The 21,515-nt window shown below is 36.9% G+C and overlaps 2 protein-coding genes across 4 annotated transcripts; one reads left to right on the top strand and one right to left on the bottom strand.

The window, feature by feature from the left end:
* The first annotated feature begins 1,104 nt into the window (after window positions 1-1,104).
* LOC110799108 (uncharacterized) lies at window positions 1,105-16,916 on the top strand. Of its 3 annotated transcripts, none has more exons than XM_022004309.2 (13): window positions 1,105-1,449; window positions 2,984-3,100; window positions 4,098-4,165; window positions 4,364-4,469; window positions 8,401-8,472; window positions 9,349-9,408; window positions 9,491-9,620; window positions 9,706-9,896; window positions 10,062-10,246; window positions 10,341-10,468; window positions 12,454-12,722; window positions 15,412-15,652; window positions 16,080-16,916. In XM_022004309.2, exons 1-13 carry the CDS (start codon window positions 1,186-1,188, stop codon window positions 16,775-16,777), a joined length of 2,529 nt encoding a protein of 842 aa, XP_021860001.1. In that variant the 5' UTR covers window positions 1,105-1,185; the 3' UTR covers window positions 16,778-16,916. The 3 variants fall into 3 exon arrangements, with proteins under 3 accessions (XP_021860001.1, XP_056698834.1, XP_056698833.1); XM_056842856.1 differs by having other exon boundaries at window positions 1,309-1,449; window positions 2,988-3,100; window positions 4,327-4,469; XM_056842855.1 differs by having other exon boundaries at window positions 1,309-1,449; window positions 2,988-3,100.
* A 1,778-nt stretch (window positions 16,917-18,694) lies between these two features.
* On the bottom strand, window positions 18,695-19,087 carry LOC130471662 (uncharacterized mitochondrial protein AtMg00810). Its single transcript, XM_056841912.1, has 2 exons — window positions 18,931-19,087; window positions 18,695-18,876 (listed from the first exon to the last, which is right to left on the bottom strand). Exons 1-2 carry the CDS (start codon window positions 19,085-19,087, stop codon window positions 18,695-18,697), a joined length of 339 nt encoding a protein of 112 aa, XP_056697890.1.
* Window positions 19,088-21,515: the final 2,428 nt, after the last annotated feature.

Below are 21,515 nucleotides of genomic sequence, written 5' to 3' on the forward strand. Positions count from 1 at the left end.
GTCAAGAGTCTTCTTGGCAGAAGTGGTGGTGGCAATGCTTAATTCTTGTGTTGATACTTCATGTATGGCTTTCAAATAGGTTGTTATCAAAACCTATTTCTTTTGGTATGAACTTTATGTAGCGATGTTTTATTATCTTTGGATGATATTTGGTGTTGGTAGTTGATGTATGGTTTACTAGACATACATTTTGGATATGTTTGTGAAGGACAATTACTAGTGCTCTCTCTTTTGTGGATGTTAAGACAACGCAAGAGGTCTTATTTGATGTATTCTTAGACAAAAAGCTCCTTTTTATCTAGCTTTATTTAACAATGGTCTTGAGCTCAATTATGTATTCCCTAATATATTATTGTTCATGAATGTTAATGGCTATGGCCTAATTAATGAAAAATCCCTTGTTTCGTACTTGTTATCAATGAAGTTGAACAATTTGGATGGGTAAATATATTGCTTATTTTTTCTTTTTATTTATTCATTTAAAATAAAAAAATAAGGAAGAAAATATAATTATTTATATTTATATTTTAAACATGTTATTCATAAATACATGTTTAGAAAAAAAAATACAGTTGATTCCCTGCTTTGAACCAAACAGCCACAAAGGAAATCTGGGTGTATTCTATTCCTTTTATGGAACATACCCAAATAGGTAGGGAAAATCAGGGTCATTCTACTCCTTTCTCCTTAATTCCCTTTATGTATCCATTCCGTTTACTCTGCGAGAACCAAACACCCTTAGTTTAACAAACTTTCAACAAAAGGTTTTGCGCGCACAAGGTGCACAATAAATTTATTGTACACCAATATAACTTTTACTCATTTTCTTGTAACTTTAACCTAGTTTTGATTAACTTTTATATTAGTAAAAAAAAGTTGATAGATAAACATTTTAAAGGGTTATATGATTAATTTTATACATTATTAGAAATTTTGAAGAAATAAGTTTTATTAAAAATGAAAAAAATTCACTAAAAAATAGATAACTTTTACATATATAAGCTTGACTTTTAAGCAATTTGAGTTAACTTTTACTCTAGTGTACAATATTTATTGTACAACCTTTGTAAATAAGAATTTGTGAACTTTCAAAAAGAAAAAGAAGGTTAGGGTTTAACCATAAACCACCAAAGAGGCTAAAACCATTTCCATCGTTTCACTCACCTCCTTCAACCACACTCTGTAATGGCGGCCTTCAACCACTGCAAAGACCTCCGCGACATCGCCTTGAAGCCTCGCTTGCTTCGCGCTGTCCAAGAACAACTACCGGATGAAACCCGCCCGCTTCGTGACGCATCTGAAGTCTCCTCCATTGTTTCCACTCTCAAAATCCATAGCCTTCTCTGCGAAGAATTCCCCCCTAAAACTGTCCAAAAGCATGTTTCTGATTGGAATTCCTCTTTCGATAGTTGGGTTGATCGGATTTTGATGCTTTGTCGAAGCGATATGGTGAATTTCTACAACACCCCTCTTTTCAATTGAATTTGAATATTGATGTTTAGGTTCGTCATTATTATTGGTATTGGTTGTTTTAGTGTTTAAGGTTTGTACTCTGTGATACTATTATCTGGTTTAGTAAGTTAAGTACGTGCAATGAACGATTTGGGGAAAAGCCTAAGAAGTTAGTAAATTCTTATTGCTCATTAGATAATTTTTATTCATTTGAAAATCTGAGCTATATCAAATGAGCAGACTTTTTTCTTCTAGGTGCACCTCCAGCTAGTTGCACCAGGAGCATAATAGAGGTTCTGCCAAGTTAGGACCATCCAATGTTAATTGACAGTTGGGACTTTTTAATGATGACCGGCCATAGTTGGACCTGGCTGTGACAGTTTAGTGTAGCTTAGGATTGAAAATAGTGATGAGAATTAGTTGATTGAGGTTAAGTTTGTTAACATTTTTGTTCATTAGGTAAATGTTGCGTGTGTTTCTGAGTGTGTTTGAAATTGCTTGTTTTATTTTTTATTTCGGAATGGAGGTCGTTCAAGACGAATAGCTGGATTTTCTTGAGTTGAATTCTGAGGAAGTTCCACCTTTTCACATTTCTTGATTTATGTCAAATTTTAAATCAGAGAAGTATTAGCTCGGTTGGTTATGAGTGCAAGAGAAAATGCACAGGGCGAAACCGATAGATTTGAAAACTAGTTGAACTTTGAAGGTGTGAGCTGCGGCCATGGAGTCTGTTTTTATGTGTTTGTGCTCAAATACTAGCTGATTATTTTTTGGTACATAGATTTTCTTTTCGTTTCTGGGAATTCTTTTGGTCTACTGTACTGGAGATTCACAAGTTCCATGTGTCAAGTAATTTCTGTCTACTGTTTGAGGAGACCTTTTTACATGGTGCAAATTGAACGATTTCATTTGATGTTACTGTTAACTGCCAACCCTGATTTGCTTCTTAAATTTGGGTTTTTTTTTTGTAACTTTCAACTGAAAATTCAATAGGATCATTTTAATTTATTCTACAGAGTAGTTTATCCTACTGCATAAATGTTCTAGTTGAGCTTAATCAAGAACTTTATTCCTGTAGAAATGAATCATGTATTGAACTTTTTATCTTTGCCTTGCCATATGAATACTACTCCCTCCGTATTTTAAAAAGAGATACACTTTGACCGGCACATAGTTTTAGGAGAGTGAGTTGAATTTATTAAAATAAGATGAAAGTGGGGTAATGGGTGAATTATTTATTTGTGAGTAAGTGTGGGGACCGCAAGAAAGATAGAATATTAATGTAATTGGAAGTGGGGACCAAAACATGTCAAAAAAGGAAAGTGTATCTCTTTTTAAAATACGGCCGTTTAAGAAAAATGTATCTCTTTTTAAAATACGGAGGGAGCATGTCAAAACAATTTGGCCTAGTGAACTTATTAATTATGCTACACAGGCGTTGGTTCAACGAAGTTCTTCTCTTTCTTTCATTATTTTTTGTTGAGGGTAAATTGCATGTATGCATATAAATGACTGAAGATTTCTTTTCTAGCCAGATAAAAGCTGGGCTGGAGTGTGCTTGCTTGGAGTGACTATTGTGGAATGCAGCTCTGCACGCTTCCTGTATTCATACTCAAAATGGTTTACTGTGCTCCTATCACATATTCAGGTATACACATTGATCGAGTCATAATATCTACAACAATTTGCTTAAAAAAATTAGGTCATGCTTCCTTTGATGAATAGAGTGGATTCTGTTGCCTTTCTTCTTTTGATGAATCTTGAATGTCTTCCTCTACAGCTTTTGTCCCACTGCTAGTACTAGTAGTATATGCTTTCTAACATCCATTCCATATGAGATGTGAGTATATCTTGTAGACAATCATTGAACAGTAAGCTTTTAGGTGTTAGTTTAGGTTTTTAAAATTTTCACGTCTTTTCAACATTATGTGGGTGACTTATGTTTGACCTCTGAAGTTTGATGACAGTTTTTAGGTAAAACATACGAAGATTTAAGTACTTTGTAGTACCTAGACTGATTTTTTTTTTAAAACAACTTACGATTCGTTTGGTAGGGGTAATAAAATAGTGGTCATGGAACGAAATTATATTGTAAATTTTATGAGGAAAGTCATATACCAATGCCCATGATAATGCTAATTCATCTAAGTATCTTATTTTTTTCGTAAATCTTCGTTACCACTCATCACCACTTGGTGGGTGGTATTGGGTGGAAATTTGAATTTATGAAGAAAAAACACAAGTATGGATGAAATTGCATTACCATGGAAATTGTGATGTAACTTCCCTTGCTAAATTATACTTAAAGTCATTGCCATTTTTGCCATTTATGATCGGCTACCATGGGTAGTTGAAGTTATGAATTTGCTACTATACTATTAGCCCTAGGTGGCCCTTCTTTCTACAGCTTTTAGAAGGTTTAAAATTGTTACACTCACCTCCATATTAGACGGAATTTTTGCTTCCAATAACCTCAAACTTGCATATATTCTGTAGAAGGCTCTGCAAGGTTGTCAAAGAATTCCGGGTTTATATCCTAGATAAAGAAATAATATCATTAACCTGTATGCCGCTTGGTGTTTATATATATTTAACAGATACAGTTCTATATATTGCATAATGTCTCTATCTCATGTCTTAAGCAGCCATCTGGTGGATCTTCACAATTTGTCAAGGTAGCTTCATGCGCTGCTGTGTCAGATCTGCTAACGAGGTTGGTTTCTAGTTCTAGTCTCATCAGTGCTGTAGCTGGTCCGTCAATTGTATTTCAAGAAGGATCGAATGTGTATATTTTAATGTTGGAATTTTGATAATAGAATCTTGAAATAGATTAATGTCTTTCTCTAAAACATCTCTTGTAATTTTTAATTGCAGTGTGCTTATGACACTTGCATTATATGTCCTGAACCAGGCTTGGTGGATTCTCACACCTAAAGAAGGATGGGAACTCTTATGCGGGAAAACTTGTCCAGCCAATTTTGAAGATGTTCAGTGAGGATGTACCTGAAGCCGTGTTGGTTAGTATTTTTAGCTTTGACACTCCTATTAATTATTTGTTGCGCTAGCCTTTTTTTTAATCCTATGCTCCCTCCGTTGTTTTGTTGTTCCACTCTCCTATTCTAACTTCTGCATTTGGTAATGCACAATTTTGACCATTAATTTCTCTAATTATCTACAAGTAAAACTTATAAAACTTGTTATTTGAAAATATATTTTGAGACAATCAAATTGTATTTTACATAATAACTTGTTCTTTTAGATATTACTAGTAACTTGGTACAAGTTCTTTTTATTTCAATATTGCTATATTATTAACATTTCAAAAAGCAAAGTACTTTATAAACAACAGAAAAATATTAAGTACAAAGAATTTGCCGAAATATTCAGTATTACATCTATCAGTCTACCATCACATTGAAATTATTCTATATGTCCGAAATGTGTCAAACTAATAAAATAGTATGAACGCAGCTATATACTTATACACGGAGAAGCAAGTATATTTGATTTGTTATTTACATTATTTGCATTGAGGATGATGCATTGTCTTGGCTTCAGAAGAACTTCAATTGGAAGTATGAACCTTTTTGTTCTCTAGCAAGCGTATCTGTTTTATTCCTGTGGTGATGACATATTTAGTTAAACAATTTAGCTTCTTCAATATCAAGGTAATGCAGTATAATACAAGTATAATTTAATTGTAGTGAGTCATAGAGTTACCTCGAAACGGAGTGTGTGAGTTTTGTAGAGAAAATCAGAAATAGCTCCCAAGCTTTCTTTTCAAAGACTGTTGTAGATTTGAAGATACTTTAATCAGATCAATTAACTCTATAGAGATTTCAAAGATAAAATAGAATTGATTTTTTATTGTGGGATAGATAAGAGCAAAATAAAGTATTACCCTCACAAAAAAGGAACGCAGTAATATGTTCCAAAAACTTTTTACTCCATTTATAGTTATGGTTATTTTCCTTTTAAATGTCATTCATGTTAATAATTTTATATTAAGAAATCCAAGCCCACTAGAATATTTGCCGGCCAGCTTCGATGCTGTTGCATGTTGCAGAGAGACTCCATGTAAATCGATAACTTTAGGTTTTTTATTTTTTAAAATAAGTAAGCCAGGTGTGGGACAACTACCAGCTACCATCTTTTCTTTGGAAGTAAACTAAAAAGAACAACGTGGGTTGTTGCCAACTATATTTTTTTTTAATTTTGCTTCCAACTTTTGATATTCTTTTTGAATTCTAACCCCGCTTTATTTTTTTGGGAAAACAGATAATCACGTAATTTTGAATTTACTAGCTTCAACTTGCAAAACAACAAACTATATTTTACTTTTTAAAGATTTTTTATAATCACAAAAAATATTACTCTAAATTATAAATATCTAAATAGTTATTATAAATATGGTTGCCGTGTCCCCGAGTCTATATCCGAATTTGGGACACTTCTAAAACGTGTCTCCGAGTTCGACAATTGGACCCGTACCGGAGTCGGACACCCGTGTCCGAGTCTGAGCATCCTAGTATTACACAAACAATTGAGAATTAGGAAAAATTGTGCTGTTTGGTTCAAACGGGCAGTCATTATACATGAAAGCCTCTCATAATGAGCTTATAACCAAACATAAACTAATTGGTAATTTACTATGATAATTTAATAATCAATTCAGCACTCAACCCAAAGTTTCATTTAAATCTTCACTAAAGAATACTCCTAATCAATTTAGCAATCTAACCGTCTTGGAAACCCGTATAAAAGTTCCCACAGATGGCAATAACTAAAAATCAAATTGAACAGCGTAATCAATTTACAGATTTTTCATGAAATACCCCCGAGGTTTAACTTAATTCACCAAATACCCTCGTGTTTTTAATAATTTACCGTATACCCTGAGGTTTTAAAAACATTCATGACTTGACCCTAATGTTAAGTCGCCGTTATGATTTAGTGTTTCTCATCTTCTTCATCTCTCCTTCTTCCTCTTCTCTCTCAACCTTCATCAAATCTTTGAACAAGTTAACAACAAAATAAAAAAACGTACAATGTCAAAGCAATCCTCAATGTCAGTATCAAAAGGATCGTCGTTACTGCCACTGCTAATCGATGAAGAGGTCGCGGAAAAGTAACAGCTCGTTGTCAAAAGCAGTCAACTCATTGAAATCATCAACAATTTGAGTTCATCATTGTGAATTGAATCCCTGCCGCTTAACTCCTACTGAAACCAATAAAAATCAATGTCAATTTCAATCTAACAACCAACCATTGTAGCAACTACAACCAACAGCAACTGTAACAATGGCAGCAACTACATTTGACAACCCTCAACCCCCCCCACCTAACTCCTCCACTTTCCCAAAACACCCTGACCCCCTCCAATTCCCTTTTCGACCACCACAAATTCTCTTTCCATCTCTTCCACTTGCACGACCCTTCTCTGCCCGTCGTTGTTGTCGAAGCGCCAAGAAAATCGAGCAACTCCACACTCAGATCTCAGGACTCACCGTTGAGGAAACGAGAGTTTTGGTTGACTGACTTCAAGGGAGTATCCGCCGCATCATTCACCCCGACTGCCCATGTTGGATGTTGCTGCACCTGGCGCTCCTGCCTTGCGGCTCCTGATGTGGAGTAGATGGGGTTTGATGTTTCTGTTGATAGGATATTAGTGATAGGTAGTTAGGGATTTGATTAGCTTTGGTTACTAAGGCTTGAAAAGGCGAAAGAGTTGATTGGAGGTGGACAGAGAAGATTAAGGAGACATTGAAGGTGGGTGGGTTGTAATCGTGAACTTGTGAAATTTGTGCTTTTAATTGATTTTTTTTTTATTTGTTATAATTTTGTAAATTACTTGTTTAATTGGGGAATGTTCCATTAAGATTTGTATGGTAAGGAGAGGAGTTAGGAGTATGAACTTATGGATGTTGATGGGGATGAATACAATAATAAAAGGAAGGAGAAAGATCAAATATGTTGCCATAGTGCGTGTGGGGTGTGGATGAAGTTGGGAGAAAGAAGATGGTGTAAACTAACGGAACATTGACGATTTGACGGCGTTAGACATTAAGGGCAAGTTGTGAATTTTTTTACAACCTCAGGGGTATACGGTGAATTTTTGAAACATGAGGGTATTAGGTGAATTAAGTTAAACCTCGGGGGTATTTCATGAAAAATCCAATCAATTTATACACATGAAATTGAAGTTACTGTAGAAGAAGTGAAACATTTCTGAATAGAGAAACGGGGTTAGGAGAGGTTGCAAATCCAGGCAACTTGGAAGCTCCTCCTAAGGAAGATGATTTTCTGCCACCGAGTTTTGAAAGGGTGTTTTGCCGTTTCTTGTAGCTGAGATATCGGAAGATTGTAGGGCAAGCTCTTCAAATATAATATACCTTGAATTTCTTTCCTAATTAACTTGAAATTAGTAAGTGTAGTTCCACTACTCAAGCAGAAGACACACGCTATGCCTATTACTATGAAAAATAAATTATCAAGTAAAACTCAAATTGCACATAATCACCAAAAATATAAATCATGCATTTAATAAAAATAAACAGTTAATGCTAAAAAAGGAAAATAAAAAGTCAACTACTCTAAAAAAATTTCCAAATTGGGAGATATCAGGTAAAAAATATAAGCATGAAATTTTGTTTTTATGGACCATTCCTTATCTTACAAAAAGAGAAAAACAAAGTCAATGGCTATTTTCATTTATTTATAACTCTATCTGTTATATATCACCCCTCATATTCTTCTGTGAGGCATCTCTTTGTTGTGATATATTAGTCTTTTACTGGTTCACTGACTCAAATTTCTGTATCACTTTGCGGAGTAGTATATGTGTATTACTTTGAGTGTTCTCATAACGCTGAGATTGGGAGGGGCGGGTCTGTAATTCTTTGATCCATGATTTAAAGTTGTTATAACTCTTTTGATGGTTGTTTGCAGGATGTAGCAGCTCATTTGTTGCTGACCATCTTAAATAATTTCCCTCCTTCAGTTCATCGCCATCATGATAACGTGAGCTTACTTTTTAGGAAACTTTACTTTTCATAGTGCTATAATTGTAACTTATGTGTCAATTGGAAACAACCTTTCTGCAATCGCAGGGTAAGGTTCTTGCATATCCCCCGCCCCCCTCCAAACTTGTTGCGGGAGCCTCTTTGAAGGCGCAGGGGTAACGATAATGATAGTGATATCATTCTAAGTCACCGGAAGAGAGCGATGCTGTGGTGTTAATGCAACTAAACACTAACAAGAAACTAGTTGCAACAGAATACATTCCTCACTATTGTTCTGTACATGGTTAATTTTTTTAGTATGTTGAGTTCTTAACTAAAACCGTAGATCCGAAAAAAAAACTATTGATTTCTTCACGTATAGATTAATAAAAGAGTTGCTTGCCTTCATTAATTCTCTATAAGGCTTGTAGCGAATTAAAATGAAGGCAAGCAACTCTTATTAATCTATACGTGAAGAAATCAATAGTTTTTTTTTTCCTTTTCGGATCTACGGTTTTAATGAAGAACTCAACATACTCAACATATGTAGTACAAGGTTACATATGGGGCTATGCATAAATGGCTCACTACTTGGAGAGGACAGGTCTGAAGGGACCTATACCCAAGTTTTTGTGTTATTATGGGGAACTGCGAATTAGTGCAGGTCTGAAGGGACCTATACCCAGCTTGATATGATAATTCAGTCAAATGTTGGTTTACACCTCCCCTGCTATCTAAGGGCATGTCACTTGTAGTGAATGATTATTTTAGGAAGTACTCTCTTCATTTAGACTACTTTTGGACTACTTTGAGTTTATTTGAGAGATTATCCTACACTATTCAGGATCTCTGTCTAGGGTACACGTGGCAAACTGATCATTAACTAATTTTGCAGGCTGAAGATGTTATTGTGTCAAAAATCATGTCTGCTAACTGCAATGCCAACGTGTTGAAGGTGTGGGCCTTTCTGCAGTCACATTAGAGTTTAGTTTTGGTTGGATTTAGTTGACAGTTGTTTTTCTTGTCCATGTATTCAGAAACTATCGAATTGCTTAGCTTCGCTTCCTAAATCGAAGGGAGATGAGGGTAGCTGGTCTTTGATGATGCAAAAGATTTTACTAACTCTGAGTGATCTTCTGAATAGCACTTTAGAAGGCCTTGAAGAAGGTATACTAATCAATTGCACTCTTTTTTTGTTTTTTGTTTTACCTTTGTTTTGTTGTTAAATAACAGCTTCATGTTTACCCTGCAGAAACAAGACGTGTAGAGGCTGTTACATTATTGGTTCTGCCAGGAAAAGACCGTCCATTGTCCTTGGGGGGAAAAGTGATGGCAGGAAAGGCATTAAACAGTGGAGAGAGGTCCCAGAAAATGCTAATATCATCCATTTCTTCACTTGTGCAGTGTTGCTGCATCATGCTCACGAACTATTATCCTGTTCAGGTAGCTCTGCAATAACTGTTGTAAAAGAAGTTAGTAGATGCATAATCATGTACTTATCTTGGTCATAGACATTAAGGATTATGACTTCGAATGACTTTGTCTAAGATTTGTGGATGACTGGTAATCACTGCTTTTGAGTATCATTTTCTTCTATGTTAAGCACAGGTAACAGTCCCAGTTTGCCCATTATTGGCCATAATCAGAAGGGTGTTGATGGTCAATGGGTCTTTGCCAGACACCTTAAAGCCATTTACGACTGCAATGCAACAAGAGTTTGTATGCTTGCAACTTCCTGTTCTGCACCTAAATATGTTGGAGATTCTTGCAGCAGTTATTAAGGGTTTACGCAGGTAAATTATGTTTTTTTTTTCCTGCTTTTCTAAGTCCCATTATAATGCTTATTTTGCTGGAGTTATTTCTTATTCATGCTATTTTGTTTTCCAGTCAGCTTTTACCTCATGCAGCAGGCATTATGTGGCTGTTAATGAAATTTCTTAAAACATGCTGCATACCGGAGCTAAGAACTAAGGCTTACTCAATCATTAAAGATTTATTGATCTCCATGGGTGCTGGTAGGTTTTGTAGATGTCATGAATTTATTTTATTATTTCCTCTGTTCTATTTTAATTGCAACATATTCCTTTTTGGGAAGTAGCAAAACAATTACTCCTTCCGTTTTTTTTTTAATGTTCTCATTTACCGTAGACTCTTGTTTCGAGCAGTGATGGTTGGGTGTAAGAAAAATGTGGAAAGAGTAAGAAAGATGTAATAAATTAATGGGTAATAGTGGCTAAAGTAGGAGAGAGATGATGAAAAGATGTAATTATTATGGGAAAAGAGGTATAATGGTAAAAAATGATAGCCAAAAATAGAATAAAGTAGAAGTTATACATAAAAAAACACCTCTTTTTGGAAAGTGGATACATAAAAAAAAGGGGAGGGAGTACAACATTACATTATGTGTCTAATGGTTCTCTCTATCTCTCACACAGGTTCCTCTATTTATCTCTCTTTATCTCTCTACTTTCCTTTAAAACTGTGCATCCCTCATGTTGCAATAAAAAGAGAATGGAGGAATTATTGTGTACTTGTTTTTATATCCCCCCTTCCAGTAAGTTGAGGTTCTGGAATTAACCAACACAATCAGACGTGTTTCCAATCTTAGTGTGTGTACTCTTGAAACATTTTAAGCTATCAGGAAATAGATCACAATTCTATTTTCTTTGTGTTAGTTTGTCATCCTTGGACAAACATGAAAGCTATATTCTGTGCGACTTTGCAGCTTGATGGTTTTCTCACATATAATGTAGCTGTAGTTTTGCTTAGTGCTTTGGATGCACTTAGATGGACATGGACCACAAACTAAGATCGTTTTACCATGGCTGTGAAACCTTTAATTATATATATATATATTAGTAAAGAAACCTTTAATTATAAAGTGCCCTTGCCCTTGCTCTTAGGCTCTAGGACTCTTATCGCTTTTGCACCGTTGTACGCCTTGTGCTTTTTTATACATTGGCAACAACTGTAGTTGCCTTTTTTTAAGGTACTTATTTTGCAATATTTATGATACCCTGTCAAATCTTTAGTTGAGCAAAGCAGAGATTTGCTGCTATAACTGCAGTAGTAGTCAGTGTTTTTTTGTTACTATGAAGTAGAAATGCTTCAGCTCTTCTTTGGTGCTCTGAGGTGTTAGCCAATTGGAATGGTATGTCCACCTGTTTAGCTGTGGATATGTTAGTTTGCCTGATTTCAAATTAATTGTGTAGTAATTATGTTACCAAAGAAGATATTGGTAATGGTTTATTGTATCCTTGAACCAGTTTCAGCTCGTAAACTTGGAGATGCTATTAATATCTGACTTCTTACCTTGACTAATCTCTGAAATAAACAGGATATATGTCATAAACTGACATTGGTTGGTAGGCATTTCTTTAACTTATTGATGATCTTATTTGGTTAGAAAGCAGTTTGGAAAAGGCATGCTATATTTGGATAAGAAACATTTTTTGTTAATCTAGTTAAGGGGATATTCAAATTTTTTTTTGGTAGTTGTAGAATCATGTACATTCAACCTGCAAAGCTTTTACTGCATCACTTTTCTTTCAGTTCCAACTCTGTAGAGAGTTTCCTATTCAGTTTTGTAGGCCCTCACTGTTGAATGGAATTGCAGTGGAATTTGGATAATATCCTGTTTGTTTGTGTGGTTGTTTTAACTGAGCTTCTGTGTTCCTTAAATCTGGCTTTTGTTCTTAATGGACTGAATCAGAAAAGCTTATCTAAATGTCCTCATATCTGTTGTGAAGTAGGAGAAGGCTGGCTTTTGAGTGAAGGATCAAACCAAACCTCTCTGTATTTCCAAGGCTTAGGCTGTGTATATTTGACCTCCTACACTCTGTGTAATCGGGACTTGGGAACCATATTTTGAGGCATTGGGATTATATTGATGTTTGTCTTTCTGCTGCTTCCCGAGCTGTTCCCCTCTTTACGTTTTACTATTTCTGATGGATATGGATTATGGTTAGTTTAGTTATTCCGCTTTTTATGGATCAATCAGGAATGACATTGTACATCTCTGAGGAAGTCATCGACAATATATCTGTTGATTTGAAGTTTGCTGATTCTAACTATGGTGGTTCCCCTTTGGATGAGCCGTCAATTGTTAAACCATCTCAACAGTCTCGACAGAAGAAGAGAAAGCACGGAGCTTCAACTGGACCTTCAGATGAAGAGCAGGCTTCATTATGCTCGGAATCTAAAGACAGCCAGTCATCAATTGCTTTGAAAATAGCTGCAATAGAAACCCTGGAGGCTCTTCTAGTGATGGTATGTGCTGTTGCTTGTCTTTTAGCTGAGAATTGGAGTTACCCAAATGTGTGATTTCTCTTTTCCCCTCACCCATAGGTAGTTGTGGCCAGAGACTGATTTTCGATATTCTATATGTTTTGTGGTCCTCTGGACCTGCTGTTCCTGTTTTCATCTTAATATCTGAGAGGATATGAATATATGATATCTCCATATACGTAGTAGTAGAATATATTTGATGTTTTGGAGGATATCTGATGTTTTAAGTGTTGGAACTGTGAAAATTCTCTTCTTCCATTTCGAAGTGATATAGTTTATACATTTGGCAAAAACAAAAGGAAAAATCTTGATATTTATTCATTCCCAACAGCCCAACTTAAAATATGAGATCTTAATTGAATAGGTGTTTCTAGGAGTGGTTTAGCTTGGTTTCTTAGTTTTTATTTTTTATTTCGTTTTTACTTCTAGAACTTGTTACGATTTTGAAAAAGTTACAAATCTCAGTACAAAAGTTGGACTCTCTCATGTAAGGGGACGATGGAGAATCCGTCTACGAAAGAAATTCAAATTATTTGTGCTGGTATGTACTCGAGTTTCTTTTTACCTACTCTTTCAAAATAAATAATTCTTGGACATCGCTTTCCAGATGCCTAAATGAAATAGCTTCAGACTTCAGATGTGTAGAATAGATGGGCTGAAACAAGAGGATTTTCTTCATTCTTAGCGGATCGCGGAAGAATAAGAAGATGCATATCTTGAAACTTACCTGGCGTTGAATGAGATGTAACGCCAAAATTTATATGCCACGTAGTTTGGTATTACGTGGTAGCTCCCCATTACACAGGGTTCTCAGTGATTATAGTTTCCAATTTGCAGGAATCTAAAGATACTAATTTGTTGTTTATTTACACTAGATTTTGAGCATTGGTGGTAGTTATAAAGTCTTTTAAAATGCTAATTTTATTGAGGGCTTGTAATTTTAGTGGGAACGTATGAAATGAATGGTGAATTAATATCGAGTGTTAAAAGAGACAGATGGTGTGGAAGAGGTTGAATGAATATATGCATTAAATAGTGAATTGGTGTTGACTGTTGAGTGAGGAAGATGAAGTGGAAGAGGTGTTGAAGTTGTAAAATACTTCGTATGACAAAAAACAAAAGGAAAAAATGACAAAAAACCAAATTTATGGATGAAAGATGGGGGTGACACGTGTCATCTAATCATCTATGGTTTTCGTTTTTAAATACTAGGATAGATAGATAGATGTTACCTTCTGGTCCATGTTTCAGAAGCTGATGTTTTAGGTGATGTATAGTCCCTACCCTAGAGCATTGGTACTTCTGTCTGCGCTGAAGTGGGAGGTGAGGTTGACGACACAATATAATGAGACTGGAAAGATGTATGCCCTCGCTGGGCTGGAGGCCTACTTTAGTCTTGCATATTATACGAGGTAAAGAGAGGCCAACCTAAAGTAGGAAGAACAGGATCACCCAAGGCCCTGTCCATTAGAATCCTGTGGAGGTTCTGGACGGGTCAGAAAGTATGTACTTGATAACATAAGTCTCTTTGTCTCTTTGCTTCCTTGTGAGTTTCTTAGGATTGTGGTAGCATTTATTTTCCTTCTCTTAAGTGCAAAGTTTTGGCAGGGAGCAACCTGTGGATTTTTATGGAATTATCTTTTTGGACAAGATACCGAGGGAGTATCACGAATATGCTAAAAGAGAGCTTAGGTAAAAATTGTCATGCCCTGAGTATGTCATGTAATAATTTACGAAATCAAGTGCATCTGAGATTCTAGAACCGGATAACAGCTATTCCTTGCCCTTAAAAATGGAACTTGAACTCTTGACACGAGTCACATGAGCAAGCAGTACCCTGCAAATTGGGCTGGTTTCTTTCTTTCCCAGTGCTCCTCAAGTAGCCAACCGAACCACCCTTCGGATTTCAGCAATTTGGCCTTTCTTCAACCTTTATCTCAGGCTATTATGTTTTCCATATCAGGAAAAACTCGCAAGATGTGGAGTTGGAGCTTTGTGACTTTCTGATGACTTTGATAATACTTTTTGGTGGAGATTCTGAAGTGTTTTATTGTCATTTTGCATTTCTGACTCTTTCTACAGCTGTTTACTAACTTGCATAATGTCTTTCACGCCAATGTGTTTTGGTTGCCATATTTACTTGTAAGAAAAAGTTCCTCGAGGTTGAGAGATTTTATTCTGGGCCAAATTTTGGTTAAATCATGCTAAAATGTTGTCTATCCAGAGGCAAAATTGATTTATCTATGTATTGCATTAATTGTTGTAGTTGTGGAGAAAATAAGGTCAGCTGTCTCTGGAATGTGAGGTAGCCTAGCGGTCATGCTGGAGATTGTTTGTGAGAGAAGTTGATTTTAGAGGGCTGGGGAGCACGTCATCTTGCCATCTGCTTTTATATTGATAGAGTTTGGTTAAAATAAAAAAGTAACCTTTTGAAGTTGCACAGCTAAGTACCAAGTACTGGCTTTATTTAATGAGACCTAGTTATCTTGATCACTTTGGCTTTTGTTGCCTTTCAATAAAATGGAATCATTGTTAATATAGAATGTTAATTTGGAAGACAAAGTGAAACAGATGATCTATGTTATGATTTTTGTTTACAATGTTGTATTTGTTAGGAAGTGTGGATTATAACTTATTATCTGAATGCCTTAACATGTGGTCAGTCTTGCAGGGTGGTGCTTTGAGTTGTGATAGCTGGCGTAGGAGAATGGATGATCTTATGATAGAAGTTGCGACAAATGCTTGTAAAGGGGGATGGACCCATTTTGAAAAGCATTTCCATTGTATGGACACAAGGGTAAATTGGGAGGATTTCCAGCTCGTGGCATTGCGTGCTCTTTTGGCTTCTATTCTTTCCCCTGCTGGTTATCGACCACCATATCTATCCAAGGGCCTTTCGCTTTTCCTTAAAGGTAATTACTATAGGAATGTGTCTTGTTCCTTCATCTTGGTATAGTATTCATTGCCATAGTTGTCATATACTCTTTCCTTTCCTAAAAGATTTCCCCGTATTCCTTTTTGGGGTGTCCCTATTTGTTTGCCCCATACCATTAGTGGTATGTGGTCCTCGCATATCTCCCTTCACACCCTATTATTTAGTTTAGCAAAAAGACAACTACCATCCTACTTGCTTTTCATTTGCCTTCTCTCTCAGTAAAGTGAAAAATATGGTTTGGGACAAACTTTTAAGGACGGGGGAGTAGTCAATTTTTTTTTTTAGTAAATTTGTTCACAAGTCTCCGAGACATGTATTAGATTTGCCTGCTTGCACTTATTAGAACTTTTGATACTTTTCAATGGAATATCGATGTATTTAGATTCTATCATTTATCTCTACAGGTAAGCAAAATTCTGGAACCAAGGTTGCAGAATTTTGTTCTCAAGCTCTTGTCTCTTTGGAAGTGCTTATACATCCTAGAGCACTTCCTCTGATAGATACCCAACTGCCAAATAGCAATAGCTACTCTTTTGGAAGGACAGATTATGGTGATCCTAAAAACAAGCCACCTCAAAAGGATGGCAATTTGAGCACTGGCCACGACAGTTTGTGTGTTGTTTATGACTATCTAAAAGATAAATACAAGGAAGAAAGTCCTGATACAGAAGTTCCTGCGTTTGAAACTCTCAAAGTTGTTTCTGGGGATCAAAATTACGAAGAGCCTAATGTTGTCAATGGTTTACTTGACATTGCGATGCCAATGGAAACAGACGAAGTCTCAAAACCAGCTAACCTTGTCAGTAAAATAGAATCAAGTGTAATGGTGGATGTGCAACATCATGAAGAGTGTAATAAAGCATCTGTTTCCTGCGATGAGACTGTTGTTTTACTAATAAGCAGTTCACCGTCTGTTAAGAAGGGGATTGAGAACAATGTATCAGATGCTAAGGGCATTTCTTCGACAACAGGAGTAGATAATGTAGCTAATGCTCATTTGGATTACAACACATTTAAGATGGCAATGATAGACGAGGAAGATGAGTTATCCGATTCATTTCCTGATATCGTAGATGCAGATCCAGATTCAGATTCTGAGTAGAAAATATATAGGAGAAGTAAAGCTCGTTTTCTGTTAGACATTTGTTTATGAAATTATTTTGAAAACTATATGTATTTTTTGGTGCGAAGAAAATGAGATGTACGGATTTCCCTTTATTTATTTCACGGCCCGTTTTATTTGTGGTGGATGTTCTTGGATGAATGTTTCTGGACTGATTAGTGATGTGAACATTATAGTTGCCGGGCAGTTGAATCTTGTTGAAGCTAGGTGTGGGAACAAGCTGAAGCTCTAAGCTGAAGCAATGTACACGAGGAACCTCTAAGTTGTAGTAGAATGATGTTCATACTCCATACTACTCTTCATTCCAGTTAAACCAACTGTTGGGCTCATTCTCCTTATCCTCCCTCTTGGAGTTAACAGAGTATTGACGAAGGATTTTCAGTCCTTAGTCGGAATAAGCTGGGAAGTTGGTAACGGTCGTCGATGACACTTGGGTTGACAAGGACAAGGTAGCGTTTAAGTCCTCTTTGCATAGGTGACTCGTGTTTCTTCTCTTAGTAATACACGTTCTTGCGCGTGGGAGGTTAAGCTTATTCGTCGTTTCTTTGATAATGCGACATCTTCCGGTATACTAGCGTTGAAGAGTTCTTTTGTTCCAATGGATGATTCAATGTACTGGAAGTTCACTCTGAATGGAACTTTCTCTGTTCGTCCTGCATATGCTATGCCTTAGCAAGATGTTTATCAAACATCTACGACTTCGATGTATCCATCCTGCTTCTTCTTGGTGGAAGCATTTATGGGGCCTTGGTAGTCTTCCGCGGTTCAAGCTCTTTTTCTGGAAACGGCTTTAGAATGCTTTGCCTGTGGCCGCGTTGCTTCAGAATCGGAAATTCCAGTTGATCCATTATACCCCCTCTGCCATCTGGTGCCGGAGACAACATCATGCTTTTTTCGAGTGGACAACCAAACTCCTGCTCGGACTTCGTTTTGTCCTAGTGTGTGGATGTAATCTTGCCATCCTCTGCAGTTTCGAGCTCTCGATCGCTAGAAGTTTTCTATCTATGTTATAGTCAATCTGGATGATTCGTAATGACATCCGTTTCAAGGACGCAACGCTTGATCCATATGGTTTTTTTTTTTACAATGGTTGATGTTTGGCGTGCTCGTTGCTACAATGTATATCAGATGCCAACCAAGTATGATTTATTACTGAAGGAATTAATCCGTGAGCCTTATTATTACCTTTATCAAGTATTTATACAAATTACAAGGTATGCTAAACTAGGTAAATATCTCTAAGGAATATTTACAAAATCAATCACAAAGATTATGTACATAATAAAAGATATTATATACATATTCTAACACACCCCCGCAGTTGAAGCGGGAGGTTTGCGTACGTTGAGACTGTCCCGAAATTTATCAAAGAGTACCAACGGAAGTCATTTCGTGAAAATGTCAGCAATTTGATAACGGGAAGGGACATGTAGGACACGGACGTGACCTTTAGCAACCTTTTTGCGTACGAAATGAATGTCCATCTCGATGTGTTTGGTGCGTTGATGTTGAACTGGGTTTCCGGAGAGATAAATCGCACTTACATTATCGCAATAGACCAAAGTAGCCTTACTGACAGGACAAAGAAGTTCCAGTAGTAAGTTTCGAATCCAACAAGATTCAGATACGACATTTGCGACACCTCTATATTCCGCCTCCACACTAGACCGAGAAAGTGTAGGTTTTCGTTTGGACGACCAAGAGAGAAGATTGTCACCCAAAAATACACAATAGCCAGATGTCGAACGTCTCGTATCAGGACATCCACCCCAATCGGCATCTGTATAAGAAGTGAGAGAGGTAACCGAAGAGGGGTATAAGTGCAGACCAAGGTCAATGGTACCTTGGATGTAACGTATCACACGTTTGAGAGCATTCATATGCTCCTGCCGCGGATCATGCATGAAAAGACACTTGCTGAACCGCATATGAGATGTCTGGTCTCGTGAATGTGAGATACTTTAAGGCACCAGCAAGACTGCGATAAAGAGAGGGATCATCAGCAGGAGAACCAGTGGAGGCGCTGGGTTTGGCCTTAGTGTCAACTGTAGTGGAAGAAGGCTTGCAGGAAGCCATGCCTGCTCGTTCAATTATTTCTGTAGCATATTGTTTCTAAGATAAGAAAAGACCACCTGAGTGACGAGTGACAGCTATGCCCAAGAAATAGCTTAAAGGACCCAAGTCCTTCATTTTGCACTCAGAAAAGAGCAAAGATATGAAGGATTTCCGAAGAGTGTCGGAAGATGTGGCTAAGATGATGTCGTCGATATAGAGCAGAATATATGTCATATCTTTCCCCCGATGATAGACAAAAAGAGAGTGATCTGATCTGCTGTTGACGAAGCCAATAGAAGAAACATAGTCTGAAACCGCTGATACCAAGCCCTAGGAGCTTGCTTCAAGCCGTATAACGACTTTTTCAGAAGGCATACATAATCTGGATGAGCTGAGTCTCGATAGCCGGGAACTTGGTGCATATAGACTGTTTCATCAAGATTGCCATGCAGAAAGGCATTGTTGACATCCAATTGATGAAGGCACCACCCTTTTGACAAAGCAATACTAAACACAGTGCGAATAGTAGATGGTTTGACCACGGGACTAAAAGTTTCAGAACAATCAATGCCAACTTGTTGTCCTGCACCATCACCTACAAGACGGGCTTTGTGTTTATCAAAAGATCCATCCTTGTTCTTCTTATGCCTGAAAATCCACATACTACGAATAATGTTAGCATCCAAAGGACGGGGCACCAACTCCCACGTCTTATTTTCAACAAGAGCATTATATTTATCATCCATGGCCATTTTCCAATTAGGATCATTTAAAGCCTTAATAGGATTTTTTGGAAGTGGAGAAATCTGAGGGGGAGTAGTGGCACTAAGATTGAAGAGGGTCTTAGGTTTATAGATGCCATGTTTACTCCGTGTGACCATTTGAGGGGAGATGGTAGGCTGTGTAGGAGGAGGTGAGACAGTGGGCTGAGGTGTCTGTGTTTGGGCCGTGGGCCGCTGCGGGATGGCGGCCTGGCTGGGGGTGACGCTGGTATGGGTGGGCGAGTTCGGCTGCTGCAAAAGCAGCGTGTTATTGCTGGGAGGGGAAGCATTTTGGCCCATTTGGTTTAAAACGCTGCTGGGAAATGAAGTATGAGGTTGGTGGGCCTCATTTGATGTTGGGTGGGTAGTGGAGGAAAGTGGGCCAGCAGGTAGGTGGATTTCAGTAGCAATATTGGGTGCTGGAAATTGGACATGATGGATTATAAATGGGGATACATCATCATCTAGAAAGTCATAAGAGGTGGGTGTTGGCTTGTGAATTTTACGAAATGGAAATTCCGTTTCATCAAAAGTCACATGTCTAGAGACGATTATTTTGTTTGATGAGAGATCTAAGCATTTATATCCTCTATGATTGTCCGGAAAACCCAAAAACACGCAAGGGATAGAACGAGCTTGAAATTTATGAATGCTAGTACTAGGAAGGTGAGGAAAACACAAACACCCAAACACTCGTAAATGAGATAGAGATAGTTCCCGCGCGCCCATACAAACGACTAGTAGGGGAAGAATAATCTAAGACTTTGCTTGGTAAGATATTGTGAAGGTAAGTTGCAAAAGCTAGAGCATGATGCCAAATGATGGTGGCATGGATGAGTGCACTAGGAGTGTCCTAATAATGTTATTGATGGACCAAATTTTTCGTTCGGCCTTCCCATTTTGTGAGGACGTATGTGGACAAGAGAAACGGAAAAGCATGTCATGAAGTTCAAATTGCTTTAGAAAAGGTCCGTTATTATATTCCCTCCCATTATCACATTGAAAAGTCTTGATATTCCGTTCAAATTGAGTGCGAACAAAGGAGTGGAATTTTAAGAAATTAGGGAACACTTGTGATTTCGTATGTAGGGGAATGGTCCACAAGAAATTGGTGTAATCATCCAAAAAAAAAACATAATACTTATGCCCATTATTGCTTAAAATAGAAGAAGTAAATAGATCACTATGCACGATATCAAATGGTGCAATAGTAATAGAGGTTGACGGATAAAACGGCAACTTAACATGTTTACCAAGCTCACAAGAATGACAAACAGAACTACCGGTCTTATTACATGCAATGGAATTAGATTTCCTAAGAACATTAAAAATAGCATCCCGGGGTGGCCAAGGCGATCATGCCATGTGGAGGATGAGATAGCGGCAAAAGTTGAAGGTGATGGGCTTTGATTTGAGAGGGCCGATGTGAGTGGGTATAAGTTACCCGTGCTATTACATCTCATGAGATGCATTCCCGTCCGAATATCCTTCACACAAAAACCAAAAGGGTCAAACTCAACCGAAACTTCGTTATCAATAGTAAATTTACGAACGGACACTAAATTTTTAATGATTTTAGGAGCATGAAGGATTATAATCTTTGTGATTGATTATAATTGATTGTGATTGATTTTGTAAATATTCCTTAGAGATATTTACCTAGTTTAGCCTACCTTGTAATTTGTATAAATACTTGATGAAGGAATTAATCCATGGGCCTTATTATTACCTTTATCAAGTATTTATACAAATTACAAGGTAGGCTAAACTAGGTAAATATCTCTAAGGAATATTTACAAAATCAATCACAATCAATTATAATCAATCACAAAGATTATGTACATAATAAAAGATATTATATACATATTCTAACAATTACACTTGTTCAACCGGGGTCATGG

The sequence above is a fragment of the Spinacia oleracea genome, chromosome 4, assembly GCF_020520425.1.
Source record: "Spinacia oleracea cultivar Varoflay chromosome 4, BTI_SOV_V1, whole genome shotgun sequence".
Taxonomy (NCBI): Eukaryota; Viridiplantae; Streptophyta; class Magnoliopsida; order Caryophyllales; family Amaranthaceae; genus Spinacia; species Spinacia oleracea.

Bases quoted from the DNA above. Each gene is read 5' to 3' on its own strand.
- LOC110799108 (XM_022004309.2), top strand. From the start codon at position 1,186: ATGGCGGCCTTCAACCACTGCAAAGACCTCCGCGACATCGCCTTGAAG. The intron at 3,101-4,097 runs GTATACACATTG...TGTCTTAAGCAG, and splicing joins TGCTCCTATCACATATTCAG to CCATCTGGTGGATCTTCACA. The intron at 8,473-9,348 runs GTGAGCTTACTT...CTAATTTTGCAG, and splicing joins TTCATCGCCATCATGATAAC to GCTGAAGATGTTATTGTGTC.
- LOC130471662 (XM_056841912.1), bottom strand. From the start codon at position 19,087: ATGACATATATTCTGCTCTATATCGACGACATCATCTTAGCCACATCT. The intron at 18,877-18,930 runs GTGGTCTTTTCT...TTGAACGAGCAG, and splicing joins AGCTGTCACTCGTCACTCAG to GCATGGCTTCCTGCAAGCCT.